We start from the raw sequence: 15,405 nt of genomic DNA, 5'->3' as shown, positions 1-15,405 counted from the left end.
AGAACACTGAATATTAAATTCACATCTCAAATAGCAGAGTAGGTAATCTCTTTGTTAGCATGTCATTGGTCTAAAAAAACACTTTATTTATAACTACATACATTATTAAGAATATTGTATATTATTTTCTTTTACATTTAAGCAGCACATTTCCTACTATTCCACTGTGAGGATTATGAAAGAGTCATTAGAATTTTGAAAGTGAAATGAAATTCCACTGATTCCCAGACAGTGATGTGATGCAAAGTTGTGAAAAGCAAGAAAGATGTTAAAATATAGATTCATATAGTTATTTTGGAATGCTGAATATACACACATATAGCATGTATTAAATATAATATATAACCGTAATATATAATAATGCACCATCATACTTTTTGTTTTCTCTAGGACTTTTAATGACAGAAGCTTCCATTTTCCTAAATTCTCAAGACTCTTCACTACCCCTCCAGATTTCACCTTCCTGTTTCCTTGGACCCTCTTTGCATAGACTTTTCTTGAAAATATACTAATGCTTCTGACCCAGTCTTTACTGCATTTATCCTGGGATTGATTTTCCAGAAATATCTTAGGGGGAAAAATCCTTCTTATCATTTTTAATCAACTGTTTTTCTACATCATTTAGCAGTATTAATGAGGGCTGAAATTTGCATATAGTCACTGTTTGTAATGTCAGTGTTTATACTTGATGAAATTTTACTGAACTTCCACAGCAGTAAATTTATTTTTCAGTGTACAGTGATTGCAGATTAATTTGAAGAGTAATTTTTTTTAAAAATAAACTTTATCATTTAGCTGTGGTTTTCTCTAGCGATGCTTAAGAGAACTGACTTCTTTTCCCTTCCAGATTATTCTTGCTTAAGAAAAGTGAATACGTAAAGAGGAACTAAACTTTACTTTTGAAAATATATCATTCATTTGAGCGAGGGAAAAAAAAATTGGGTTCTGGTTGAAAATAAGTTCTTAGAAAGCAGTGCTTATCTGTATATCAGGAAAAGTCTCTGCGTCTAGCAATGAATTTTCCTATGTCCTTCTTTTCGGCTTAATGATGCAGGAATAAATAACTGAAGTTAAAACAGCAATGGACATAGAACTGAGTAAGGTTTATTTTTGTCCTTCCTAAATTTCAGCAGCACATACCTTACAAGTACACTGCCCAGTCTGATCGATGCAGGAGCATTTTTTAGTCTCTAAATCACAGGTTGAGTCATCAGTGCCTGACAGGAAGCAGTCACAGGGACTGCAGTGAGGGTACTTCCAGTGACCTCGAGTGCACTCTGTACATTTTGCACCAGAGAATTTTGGACGACACTGGCACTGGCCTGTGTTTAGATCGCACTGGAAATCCAAGGAGCCTGCTGAGCTGCAGTTACAAGCCTACAGAGGAGATAAAAATAGCAACAATTAATACCACTTCACAGGCAATAGCTTTAAATTTTAATTCTAATACTTCTATGCTTCCTTTAAGTACATATTAATCATGTGTCTGTTATATGCTTTGTACTGTTCTAGCTGAGTCGCTTGGGAAACATCGGTGAACATAATGCTAAAATTGCTTCCTGCACTTACTAAAATATATGAGTGTCCAGAAACCATAAAGCTATTGAATAAGAAAGAAACTGCATTTTCTCTCTTTGTGGTGAGGAGGAGTTAGGTCTAGATTTTCTTCAAACACCTCTTGTTTCCAAGAGTGAATTTCTGACAAAGCCATTTTACATTATCATTTCATTTTTACAGCATTTAGTGTTGAGAAACATATATTACAGTTTAATCAAGGGAGAGAATATATAAATATAACAATGGAATAAGCATGATATAATAGGCAAAGTGCAAAATCCTATGAGAGTATACAAAAAGTACCAAACCAGATGTGGGGGAGCCAGGGAGAATTTAGAGGAAAAATGATACTAGGGTTTTTTTTAGAGTTAAGTTTTGCAGACAAGCCCAATTTGAGGTGTCTTGCTGGTAACCTTTTTTTCTTCTTCCCAGATATACACAAGATTTTCTCTTAATTTATGTAATATGATATCTTGCTAGAATTTATACAAGTTTGAGTCTTTTACAAAATTAATTTACTGGAATATGGTGAGCTCTTTCAGTTTGAGAATACAATTGTTTTTTAATTCAGTACTATTTCTTCAACTTTGTTTTTTATTTTTACTTCTGTGCTAATTTATCAATTTTCTTCTTCAGGATCACCTATAATTCTTAAAGTACATAATTTATGTCTATCTGTCAAATCTATAATATACTAATGTCTTCTATAGTCATCTCCCTATTTGCCTCTCAAATTTGTTCTCCATTTTGTCCTTGCTATACTACACAGTGAAAATTCTATTGTATGTATATAACATCAATGCTTAATTACAGTATTGCATTTTTAGCTTCTTTTCAATAATTTTTTTGTTTCATCTCAGCAGCAATTTTCAATTTGCTGCTCATCCACGTGTCTTGTCTTCTATTCCTTAAGGCTTTCTGCTTCTGATTTAGAGCTCAAAGCTCCTTGAATTTAAATGAAAATTTAAGTGAATTACTAAAATGTTATTTAAGATCTTGGAATGCATCCTTTTCAGAGATCAGCTGTGCCAAGGATCTCTCTGCTGTCTCTGAGCTCTAAACTCACTCCTCTTTGCCTTGTTTTATGACATTATAGTTAGACCTCTATGGACGTTTCCCCCTGGCCAGTAACAGAATGTTAAAATTAGTCTTTAGAGGGTCTAGGAGAGACCCAAATAAGGCCATGGAAAGACATTTCTCTTCTGGGTTGTGGTTCTCCATTACTACCATCATCACTATTATTTACTTATTTAGCATGGGAGCCCGGAAGCCCATAAAGAATTCCAAGCTGTGCCATCAGGCCACTCTCTCCTCTGCTGTTTAGGTCTGCACTCAAGCACTGACCATGACAGGCTGCTTCTCAGTAGCTCCAGCAAGTCTGCATCCTCCAGTAATGATGGGCAGTGTCTATAGGCCAGCACTTGCCCATAGACTCTGGCAAGTTATTTATTATTGTTGTTGTTGCTGTCATTGTTCCACCAGCAGGCTGTGTATCCCTGTGGTTGCCACACTCTCCTCAAAGATGTCTGAACCCAAGTATTGTTGGGAGTGGAGAACGGGGGAAGACCTTGCTTCCTTTACAGTCCACCCCCTTACCCTTGGGGCTTCCCTGATAGCTCAGGTAAACAACCTGCTTGCAATGCAGGAGACTCAGGTTTGATCCTCGGGTCAGGAAGATTCCCCTGAAGGGAATGGCTACTCACTCCAGTATTCTTGCCTGGAGAATCCCAGGGATGGAGAATCCCAGGGACAGATGATCCTGGCGGGTCCAAGGGGTCACGAAGGGTAGGACACAAGTGAGTGACTAACACTTTCATTTTCCCCTCACCCTGGAAGTAGTAGCTACTCTTTTGGACCTACCACTTCAGGATCTTTCATATCCGTTTTTTATCCTTTTTGTAACTAACTTTTATCAGTTAACGATTCTTTATACTCTACTTTCCCTGTTTATATTGGACTTCCCTGGTGGCTCAGATGGTAAAGTGTCTGCCTGCAATGCAGGAGACCTGGGTTCGATCCCTGGTTGGGAAGATCCTCTGGAGAAGGAAATGGCAACCCACTCCAGTACTCTTGCCTGGAAAATCCCATGGACAGAGGAGCCTGGTAAGCTACGGTCCATGGGGTCTCAAAGAGTCGGACACAACTGAACGACTTCACTTTCTTTCTTTCTTTCCCTGTTTAAGTTTCCCTGGTGTGGTTCCTGTCTCCCTAGAGGGTATCACCTCTCTCTGTGTCTGAGTTTACCACCATCAGGGTTTGTACTTAGTCTATGACCTGATTCTTTTTGGTGCTTTCCTATTAATCTTCCTCCTCAGAACTACAGCTCTATGGAAGACTCATACACATAGTGACTTGCCAGATTTCCAGATCCAAGTCTGGCTGGATCTCACTTGGCATTTCTCACACTTTCATTGCTCAGCTCAATTCTTACATTCACCACTACTAAAGCAATTCCTGCTTCTGCTCCTGCCAAGAACTGAGTTATGGGACACCTCTTTCCAGGTTGTGTACAATCACCAGAGTCCCATCTATTATCTCTTTCCTGTCCAAATGTTTGGTAAAATATCTTCTCAGATTCTGATGTTAAAATATCACCTGGCCTTATTTTTGGTATCTTTATGATTCAGTATTTTTCTGTCTTCGCTGTTCTCCAGTAAAAAGGCCTGCAGTATGGGATGCTGCTAAAAGTTATGTTAACCTCAAAGGACTAAAAGTGATTATTTATTACACTACAAACATTGCCATAGTTTCAAAAGCATAGAACAAAGCACTATCATCACGCCAAGTAACTTGTTCTTATAGAACATCAGGTGCAGAATGAGAATTCAAAATAAGGATGACTGACTTATCCACTTAAGTAATTTTTCCTTACTTATTTAACCAAAATTGACCATAATCAGAAATATAAATCTATGATATGTTATGGAAACCATAATCACGTAATAAATTTTAAAATTGTCTTATGATATATTTAACTAAAATAAATGTATTAGATTTTATTAACTAAAATAACTTTCTTGAGACTTTAAAAAATATGAAATGTCTATTTCTCAATTTATTATATAAAATGAAAGCATTAATTCTTAAAAACCAGTCAAAAAATTGGGACCTTTTCAAATTGGGAAGTTTATTCAGGAAGTTATAGTAGAGAATAAATGAGACTATTAACCATATGTTTAGATGACAATGCAGCCAACATGAAACTTAAATCATAATTAGCTGTAATGTTTGTTTAGCAATAGAGGATTTATGCACTGTTCCCCTGCTAGTGAAAGATGGCAGGCTTTATATTCTACTTCAATAAAGGCTCAAATGATGTGTGTGCTCACACCTCAGCACAGAGAAATTATCCATGACACAAGGAAAGCTATAAATCTCAAAAATCACTGTTCATTTAGATTATAGTCAAAAAAGATTTTAAATAGTAGAATACATCCTCATAAATAATTGTGAGGGCTCTATAAATTGTTTATAATTGTTCATAATGATGAAGTGTCTAGCTATTCAGAAATTTAGATTTGTAACAGTGGTTCAAAGTAATTAAAAAATTTCAATCAACTTCAGTCAACATAGTATTTACTCAATGATCAGTAAATGTAATGATAGAAAACATATAAATATTTAAAAAAAAACTTGGCCTAGGGTCTTCCCTGGTAGTCCAGTGGTTAAGAGTCCACTTTGCAATGCATGGGACGCAGGTTAGATTCCCTGGTCCAGAAGATCCCCACATGCCATGGAGTGACTAAGCCTATTCACCAAAACTACTGAGCCTGCATTCTACAGCCCTTGAGTGGCAACTACTGAGCTCAGGTACAGCAAATGCTGAAGCCTGTGCACCATAGAGCCCATGTTCCACAAGAGAAGCCACTGCAATGAGAAACCTGCATTCCGCAATGAGTGAGCAGCCCTCCCTTGCTGCAACTGGAGAAAGCCTGCCCACAGTAATGAAGACCCAGCACAGCCAAAAATAGCTAAAATAACGTAAATAAATAAAATTATTGAAAAAACCTTACTTGGTCTGCATTCATCCATCATCTGTTGCAAAGCAAAACCTGGCAGTCATCCCTTAGCCTTCGCTTTCTTATTCTTTAAATAAATGAATTCAGCCATATCTTATTCAGTCATAAGAGTTGTAACTCAACCTTCCTTCTAAACACTAGTGGATAATTGAGGCCAAGCTGCTGTGGGGCTTCCCTGGTAGCTCAGTGGTAAAGTATCTGCCTGCAGTGCAGGAGCCACAGGATACACAGGTTTGATCCCTGGGTTGGGAAGATCTCCTGAAGGAGGGCATGGCAACCCACTCTAATGTTCTTGCCTGGAGAATCCCATGGACAGAGAGGCCTCACAGGCTACAGTTTATGGGGTCCCAAAGAGTAGGACATGAATGACTTAGCACACACATACAAGCTCCTATCAACTCTCACCAACATTTTTGCAACAGCCTTATAAGCAACCTTCTGCCCTGAAGTTGTATAAATTTCTCTAAATGTGAGTCTGGCCATATCACTTACTATGGTTCACTCATGGAAAAAATGGGGAATTTTGTAAGCTAAAGGTTGTTTAAATGACTTCAGAATCCTCTCAACTAGCTTCCAAAAACTGATATCTAGGTAAAATTTTGGGGGAATTCTTGTGGATTTTTAAAAAATTCATTCTTAATTTCCTTGTACTTTGGAGATATATTAACATTTCATTGTGTGTAGGTATGAAGTTAGAGATGTTTCTAGTTTTATTTTATAATTTTTGGTTCTTTGTCTTCCTTTTTTGAAAGTATCATGGATTAAGCTATATAAATGTGTACTTGCTTTACTCATCTTTCCTATAAGTAAAATGTAAGATAGTGATCGATTCTGCAATCATCCTATAGCAATAGATCTGTATCGTTTTGTAATACTGACTCTTGAAATGCCTGACTACAGAGTTCTACCAAAATAGAAATCCTTAAATGACATTATGAGATGAAATAAAGCAATTCACTCACCTTACAACCAGTGATGATGCTGTGGCCCCAGCTACGAGGTGCACATTTAGAACATTTCTCTCCAATGGTATTGGGTGGGCAAATGCATCGACCAGTCTTTGGGTCACAGTTATTACCCAGATGGGAACAGTCACAAGCTTCACAGGTGAAAGGATTAAAAAAGAAAAAAAATGATATAAAGTGTTGAGTTTTTTGTTTGTGGGTTTCTATGTGATTTATGCTGTTTTATTTTCCATACTATAGTTAAAGATCCTTGAAAATGACAACTCACTTCATTCATTTTTCATATCATAGTACCGTATAATTCCCCAGGAGGAGGGCATGGCAACCCACTCCAGTATTTTGGCCTGGAGAATCCCATGGACAGAAGAGCCTGGGCTATGGTCTACAGGGTTGCAAGGAGTCAGACACAACTGAAGCGACTGAGCACACATGCACACAAGCATAGTATACACCAGAGTGATTGTTCAGTAAATATATACTGAGTTTCACTAATAGCTTAAAAATGTCAAACATTTTTAGCTTTTTGATTAAGGATAAAAGGAACTGATGTATCAGATTTCCTGTTAACTGTATTCCCTTATATCTAAATACTATAAGGTTAATTTTTTTTATATTTAAGTTCATAACTAAACATAACTATGGGCTTCCCTCATAGCTCAGTTGGTAAAGAATCTGCCTGCAGGAGATCAGGATTCAATCCCTGTGTCAGGAAGATCCCCTGGAGAAGGAAATGGCAATCCACTCTAGTATTTTGGCCTGGAGAATTCCATGGACAGAGGAGTCCGTGGAGTCGCAAGAGTCAGATACAACTTAGTGACTAAACCACCACCAAGTTCATAACTAATTTTCATGATCTATAGATTAATATTTCCTTCCTGTGAAGAGTGAAAACATCCTTGTCCATTACACGTTCTCAAAGAATGCAAACATAAGATCTGAAGAAAAACAAAAAGATTTGACAAATCTTCAAAGCCATCCAAGACACGGAAGGCATCCAAGGCCACTTTTAGCTACAGTTGACTCAGTTGCTGAGTACTTTTTACTGCACCATTTCAAATCAAAGAAGTGAAAGAAAGAAAAATGCCATCAAATACTCAGATTCAAATAGAAGACTAATGTTATAAGAAATCTTTTAGTTAGTTACATGACGATTAAATCCTTTAAAAATACATTTAGGATATTTAAGTTCACTTTTCAAGGTGTCACACTTATCATTGCTCACAGGATCCTACCCCAGCTGTGGAAAATGTTTAGCACAACACTTGACATAAATGTTAGCCATTGTTTATTATTATTACTATTGTTGTTGTTGTGCTGATTTTAAGCCAAAGGACTTACTTTATATGTACCACTTACTAAGAAAAAAATGCTTCACAATATGCTTAAATTTATGGGCTAAACAATGTCTTGGGACAGTTTGAATCATTACTTGCAAATAGAAATCAACCATTCAGTTAGGGAGTTTGAGATGGACATGTATACACCTCTATATTTAAAATGATACTTTATGGCCATTCAGTTCAGTTTCTCAGTCCCGTTTGACTCTGTGACCCCATAGACTGCAGCATGCCAAGCCTTTTTGTCCATCACCAACTCGCAGAGCTTACTCAGACTCATGTCCATTGAGTCGGTGATGCCATCCAACCATCTCATCCTCTGTTGTCCCCTTCTCCTCCCACCTTTAATCTTCCCCAGCATCGGGGTCTTTTCAAATGAGTCAGTTCTTCCCATCAGGTGGCAAAAGTATTGGAGTTTCAGCTTCAACATCAGTCCTTCAATGAATACTCAGGACTGATTTCCTTTAGGATGGACTGGTTGGGTCTCCGTACAGTCCAAGAGACTCTCAAGAGTTTCCTCCAACGCCACAGTTCAAAAGCATCAATTCTTGGTGCTCAGCGTTCTTTATAGTCCAACTCTCATATCCATACGTGACTACTGAAAAATTCATAGCTTTGACTAGACAGACCTTTTTGGCAATGTAATGTCTCTGATTTTTAATATGCTCTCTAGGTTGGACATAGCTTTTCTTCCAAAGAATAAGCGTCTTAAAATTCATGGCTGCAATCACCATCTGCCATGATTTTGGAGCCCAAAATTTAAGTCTGTCTGTTTCCATTCTCTCCCCATCTATTTGCCATGAAGTAATGGGACCAGATGCTATGACCTTAGTTTTCTAAATGCTGAGTTTTCAGCCAACTTTTTCACTCTCATCTTTCACTTTCATCAAGAGGCTCTTTAGTTCTTCTTCACTTTCTGCCATAGGGTGGTGTCATCTGCATATCTGAGGTTATTGATATTTCTCCTGGCAAGCTTGATTCCAGCTTGTACTTCATCCAGCCCAGCATTTCACATGATGTATAAAAGTATAAAAGTTATACTGTATAAAAGTTAAATAGGCAGGGTGACAATATGCAGCCTTGACATACGCCTTGCCCAATTTGGAATCAGTCTGTTGTTCCATGTCCAGTTCTAACTGTTGCTTCCTGACCTGCATATAGATTTCTTAGGAAGCAGGTCAGGTGGTCTGGCATTCCCATCTCTTTAAGAATTTTCCATAGTTTGTTGTGATCCACACAGTCAAAGGCTTTGACGTAGTCATAACGCAGAGGTAGATGCTTTTCTGGAACTCTCTTGCTTTTTCGATGACCCAGTGGATGTTGGCAGTTTGATCTCTGGTTCCTCTGCCTTTTCTAAATCCAGCTTGAACATCTGGATGTTTATGGTTCAAGCACTGTTGAAGACTGACTTAGAGAATTTTAGGCATTACTTTGCTAGCGTGTGAGATGAGTGCAATTGTGTGGTAGTTTGAGCATTCCTTGGTATTGCCTTTCTTTGAGGTTGGAATGAAAACTGACCTTTTCCAGTCCTGTGGCCACTGCTGAGTTTTCCAAATTTGCTGACATATTGAGTGCAGCACTTTCACAGGATCATCTTTTAGGATTTAAAATAGCTCAACTGGAATTCCATCACCTCCACTAGCTTTGTTCATAGTGATGCTTTCTAAGGCCCACTTGACTTCACATTCCAGGATGTCTGGCTCTAGGTGAGTGATCACATCATCGTGGTTATCTTGGTCATGAAGATCTTTTTTGTATTGTTTTTTGTATATTCTTGCCACCTCTTTTTAATATCTTCTGTTTCTGTTAGGTCCATACCATTTCTGTCCTTTATTGTGCCCATCTTTGCATGAAACATTCCCTTGGTATCTCTAATTTTCTTGAAGAGATCTCTAGTCTTTCCCATTCTATTGTTTTCCTCTATTTCTTTGCATTGATCTCTGAGGAAGGCTTTCTTATCTCTCCTTGCTATTGTTTGAAGCCCTGCATTCAAATGGGTATATCTTCCTTTTCTCCTTTGCCTTTAGCTTCTCTTCTTTTCTCAGCTATTTGTAAGGCATCCTCAGACAACTATTTTACCTTTTTTCATTTCTTTTTCTTGGGGATGGTCTTGATCCCTGCCTCATGTACAATGTCATGAACCTCAATCCATAGTTCTTCAGCCACTCTCACATCTAATTCCTTGAATCTATTTCTCACTTCCACTGTATAATTGTAAGGGATTTGATTTTAGTCATACATGAATGGTCTAGTGGTTTTTCCATACTTTCTTCAATTTAAGTCTGAATTTGGCAATAAGGAGTTCATGATCTGAGCCACAGTCAGTTCTCAGTCTTGTTTTTGCTGACTGTATAGAGCTTCTCCATCTTCGGCTGCAAAGTATATAATCTATCCGATTTCAGTATTGACCATCGAGTGATGTCCATGTGTAGAGTCTTCTCTTGTGTTGTTGGAAGAGGGTGTTTGTTATGAGCAATGAGTTCTCTTGGCAAAACTCCGTTAGCCTTTGCCTGCTTCATTTTGTATTCCAAGGCCAAATTTGCCTGTTACTCCAGGTATCTCTTGACTTCATACTTTTTCATTCCACTCCCCTATAATGAAAAGGACATCTTTTTTGGGTGTTAGTGCTAGGAGGTCCTTCAGGTATTCATAGAACTGTTCAGCTTCAGCTTCTTCAGCACTACTGGTTGGGGCATAGACTTGGATTACTGTGATATTGAATGGTTTGCCTTGGAAATGAACAGAGATCATTTTGTCTTTTTTGAGATTGCATCCAAGTACTGCATTTCAAACTCTTCTGTTGACTATGAGGGCTACTCCACTTCTTCTAAGGGACTCTTGCCCACAGTAGTAGATGGCCATTAAGTCACCTAATTCTTACAAAACCCAAGTGAGGCAGATACTATTATTTTCCTAATTTAATAGATGAAATCTGCAGGGTACAGTGAGGTGAGGTCACTCAGTTTAGGTCATATAACTAATTGTTGGTGGTGTGCAGTGATAAGTTGCTTCAGTCATGTCTGACTCGTTGAGACCCTATGGACCGACCATAGCCCACCAGACTCTTCTGTCCATGGGATTCTTCTTGCAAGAATACTGGAGTAGGTTGCCACACCCTCCTCCAGGGGATCTTCCTGATCCAGGGATTGAACCCACATCTCTAAAGTGGGAGAGCCACTAAACAAATCCAGGCTCTTTGGTGAAAGTCATGTTTTCAACCATAATGTTACCCTGCTGTTTTATGCTTAAAAAAATTTTTTTTCTGTTCTGCTTCTTTGGCTTAGAATGCTACTAAGTTTGCATTTCTAAAATGTTATCATCATTTCATCATTTTAAAATAATGTTTTTGATATTTATAATTTCTGGTAGTGGATATATTTGAATTTGTAGCACTTTTTCTTCAATTAATATTAAGTAAAAATGCTAGTGAGAGTTGTTTTTATAAAGAATAGAGTACATTTTAAAATGCAGCCTTATATACTTTTTAGTAAATACAGATATTGTCTTAGAGATTATACATAGATTCTTAGAAGATCTATAATAATAATATTCAGAATAATTTATAATGGCTTAATTTATGATAAAAACTGTTCATCAGAAGTAGTTGAGAATATCTTTAGGGTATTGGCTTTTAATATTATTATTCCCACCCCTAACATAATTTTCTTTAGTAGTCAATAATCATGTCTTAAAATCTTGCCATGTATTTATCATGTTCTGAAAGCGTACGAGTATCATCAATGTTGTACTACTGAGTTTAGTAAATGAGAGTAATACTCAACCAAGTGATTGTTGGAATAGAGGTCAATTCCAAGTTAGTAGTATAAAATCAAGGCAAATGCTCAAACTTTACTTTCATCTGTACTGTTAATTCCTATTTTCTTAATTCAGGATCTGTAGGAAGGCTGTGGCTAGACACATGAGAACCCTGCTCGAGGGAGCCAGGGTTAGCAACCCCGGCTTACATTTTCTCTGGAACTAACCAACATCTACAGCCAATCTATTTTGCTCTCAGAACATCACAGTTTTCAAGGCACCTGAAAGTGGATGAAAACTTTTTTTTTTTTTTTACCGTACCAGAAAAAGATATTAACTTCCCTGATTCTTGTACCAATTCTGCAACAGGAAAAGGGAAAGTTGAACTATATTAGCTTGGGAGTAAAGTTTAAACCAAGGTAACATTGGCACCAGAAAAACTGAACATCTCTTTCCAGCTGCAGTAGCCTTTGACTGACTGGCTGGACAGAGGTTACAGACGGAGGGATCTGCTGATGGATTTTTATTGCAGGCACAGCTATTTATAGGGCAGTGTTTCAGATTACAATGTATTTCCTTTAACTTATTAAAAACATATGTCAAGCATTAGGTTAAGCATTTTTTTGGTATTATATGTTTGCCTGTTGTCCTGGTGTATTTCATTTAATCTCTGGCAACCTTGTAGAACAAACTGCTATAGAAGCCTAAATACCAAACCAGGTAATAAATGCATTGAGCTTAGTCTCATTTACAGACCTGTGCATCCGCCTTCTTGGAAGTTGAAATAGCCATGGGCACAGCGATCACATTTCTTTCCTGTTACTCCTGGCTGGCACCAACATTGACCACTCTCTTCACAGTCAAATGATTTGGACCCAAAGGAATTGCAGTTGCAGGGGATACACCCCCTTGCTGATTGGAGGCCAAAGGTTTCAGGCTGGCATAGAAGCAGAATGAGAAAAATTCAATTTAAATCAATTAATTCACAATGGCACTAGATGCACTGTAAGATCAGGTGGGAACAGAGGAGCCTGTGGGTTATAATGGTTCTTCATTGATGTTCTTCATGTGATGTTATGACAATTGGACTGTCATTTAATCTAGTGGACTTTTTCTACGATGTCCAAGAGAAAAGTGCAATTACTCTGAAATTTCATTGAGATTATTGGTGGAATTAGGGTGCTATGATTCAGCCTGTGATATTTTAACCAGGCTTTCCCTATACGTCTCAAGATTCTAATGGCAATGTGGAAATAAGTGAGGATGGCAATTCTATTTAAAGAAAATTTTGGTTTCATTTCTAATAATCAGAATTGATTATTTTCAGACATTTTAAAGTCCTTTTACTTGGTAAAAATGCTTTCAATATTATTGGGCAGCAGCCTAAAGTTAAAATAAATCTTTTTTCTCTTATATTGGGTCTAATTTTTGTCATATATCCATGAATACTTCTAATCATCATTATGGGGCTCACATGATAAATGTAACTCTTTGGTTATGCCTATACTGACAAAATAATTGGTGTAACTAACATCTAGTTTCTTGGGTTTTATCCTAACAATCAAAGTTGATTTGTGAAAACACATATCAAAGCACCAAATTAGGTAGATGAAGGGAAACTTTCATCTCTGATGAGTTATTCATATGCATATCTCTTATCTATTTGTAACAAATGACCTTCCATGGTCCAGCATCACTAGCTTTGGCTGACTTTCTGGAAATGCGTGTTAACAGACCTAGAATGACTACATTAGAAAATGCTGATGGATTAAAAATCATTCCTAGCAGAAAAGTGAAAAGCACATATCCTACTTAAAGTATGTCAGGGCTGTCTTTCAAGCAGAAGTTTGTCACATTATTATGATATTTTAATCTGGAAAATTAGTCTCAGTAATTACTTCTTTGTAAAACTAATTCTTATTTTGGAAAATTAGACTTAATAATTACTTCTTGGTAAAAATAAATCTTGCTATTTAATGTGAGCCACCCAAATAGAAATGATTAAGCCTCATTATGTATTTTTGTCTTTATTGTTAACAATATTAAAAGTAAGTCCTATAAAACAAAATCATACTGAAAATTAGTCTCTTAAAATGACTGTTGCTAAGAATAGTTTTCTTTTTAAATCTAAAATGGGTTGATTATGGTTGATAATCATTTTAATCTTTACATTTGTTCTTCCTTTTATTTTTAGTTCATTTGTTTTTATAAAATAAATAAAATAAATAGCTCTTTATTTTATTTTAGTTCTTGACTTTATTTTTAGTTCTAATTCAGATTCACTGTATAATTAAAGAAATTGTGTGACACTTGTAACAAATGACCTTACTTGATTTTGAAATTAATTATAGGAAAAAAAGAAAACATGTAATATTTTTATTCATAAAAAGCAATTCAGTGTACAATTCTAAATACCAGGCCTAGAGAAATAGTCAGAAACTGAGAAAATGCATGCATGCTTATTACAGTATTATTTATCATAATAATGAGCAACTGTAGAGGTACTTAAATGTTCAATGTTAGAGAAAAAGCTGAATAAAGTAAATTATGAGGCATTCATGTTATAAAATATATAAAATCATTAAAATCCTGTTTTGAAGCAATTTTAATGATATGAATATGGGTAGAATATAGCATTAAGTAAAATTTCAAAAAGCAGAATACAAAATTACATATACACTATGATTCTAATTACATACCCACAAAGGCACACATACCACTCAGACACAAACAAATAGAAACTTATATATATAGAAAAAAAAAGACTAGAGCACTTTTTTAAAAAAGTAATATTTTGCATTTGTTTTTATTTCCTAAATTTTCTTGACTTAGAATGTGGTTTGTAGAGATAGTACTTTACCTTTATCTTTACCTACTAAGTTTGCTTTACTTAGCATATCTATCTATACAAATATCTTTAATGGATAGACCAATAAAATAACTTTCAAATTATTACTTATTTTAAAAATTCCAAAGTTTATTATGTAAATAAATATATGAGAAGTAATGTCTCTATCATACTTTTCTAATATTTACCTAGTGTAGTTTTAAAACCTGAAAGTCAAAGTGGCTCAGTCGTGTCCGATTCTTTGTGACCCCATGGACTATACAGCCCATGGAATTCTCCAGGCCAGGATACTGGAGTGGGTAGCTGTTCCCTTCTCCAAGGGATCTTCCCAACCCAGGGATCGAACCCAGGTCTCCCGCATTGCAGGTAGATTCTTTAACAGCTGAGCCACCAGGGAAGCCCACGAATACTGGAGTGGGTGGCCTATCCCTTCTCCAGTGGATCTTCCCAACCCAGGAATTGAACCAGGTTCTCCTGCACTGCAGGCGGATTTTTACCAACTGAGCTACAGTTATACCAAAACAAATATTACCAAATTTCAGTAATAAAATTTTAATAAATTGTTCAAAAATTTATTTCACAGTCCAGGGAAAATGCTGCAGTAAACAAATTTTAAAGAACATTCTTAGTAATTGAGATTAATGAGGTAAAACATATAGAGAAGCGAGTGCCTGCCTAGTCTCAGTGGGAAGTTTGATGAGCTCATATAATTTATTTTCATTTGGGGTAATAATAAAAACTAGCACTTACATATTGTTCTTGTCATGTGCCAAGCAACATTTCTAAAGCCCTTTACAAATATGAACTCATTTAAATTCTTAAGACAATCCCGAAAGATAGTTATTATCATCAACTTTTTAGAGTGGTGAAACTGAGGCACAGAAGGGTCACATAATTTGGTCAGCAGCTAGCCAGTTGTGGAG

The 15,405-nt window shown here is 36.5% G+C and overlaps 1 protein-coding gene across 6 annotated transcripts in view; it reads right to left on the bottom strand.

The window, feature by feature from the left end:
- The window catches only part of LAMA2 (laminin subunit alpha 2), a 710,513-nt gene that overhangs the window by 227,262 nt on the left and 467,846 nt on the right, over positions 1-15,405 (bottom strand). For all 6 annotated transcript variants that reach the window (XM_055535601.1, XM_055535597.1, XM_055535598.1 and 3 more), the window contains 3 exons: positions 12,391-12,571; positions 6,539-6,675; positions 1,141-1,377 (listed from right to left, as the gene is read on the bottom strand). In XM_055535601.1, the coding sequence (XP_055391576.1) occupies positions 1,141-1,377; positions 6,539-6,675; positions 12,391-12,571 (555 nt within the window). The remainder of the gene's footprint in view (positions 1-1,140; positions 1,378-6,538; positions 6,676-12,390; positions 12,572-15,405) is intronic.

The sequence above is a fragment of the Bubalus kerabau genome, chromosome 9, assembly GCF_029407905.1.
Source record: "Bubalus kerabau isolate K-KA32 ecotype Philippines breed swamp buffalo chromosome 9, PCC_UOA_SB_1v2, whole genome shotgun sequence".
Taxonomy (NCBI): domain Eukaryota; kingdom Metazoa; phylum Chordata; class Mammalia; order Artiodactyla; family Bovidae; genus Bubalus; species Bubalus kerabau.
This window is presented reverse-complemented; position numbering and strand designations above follow the sequence as displayed.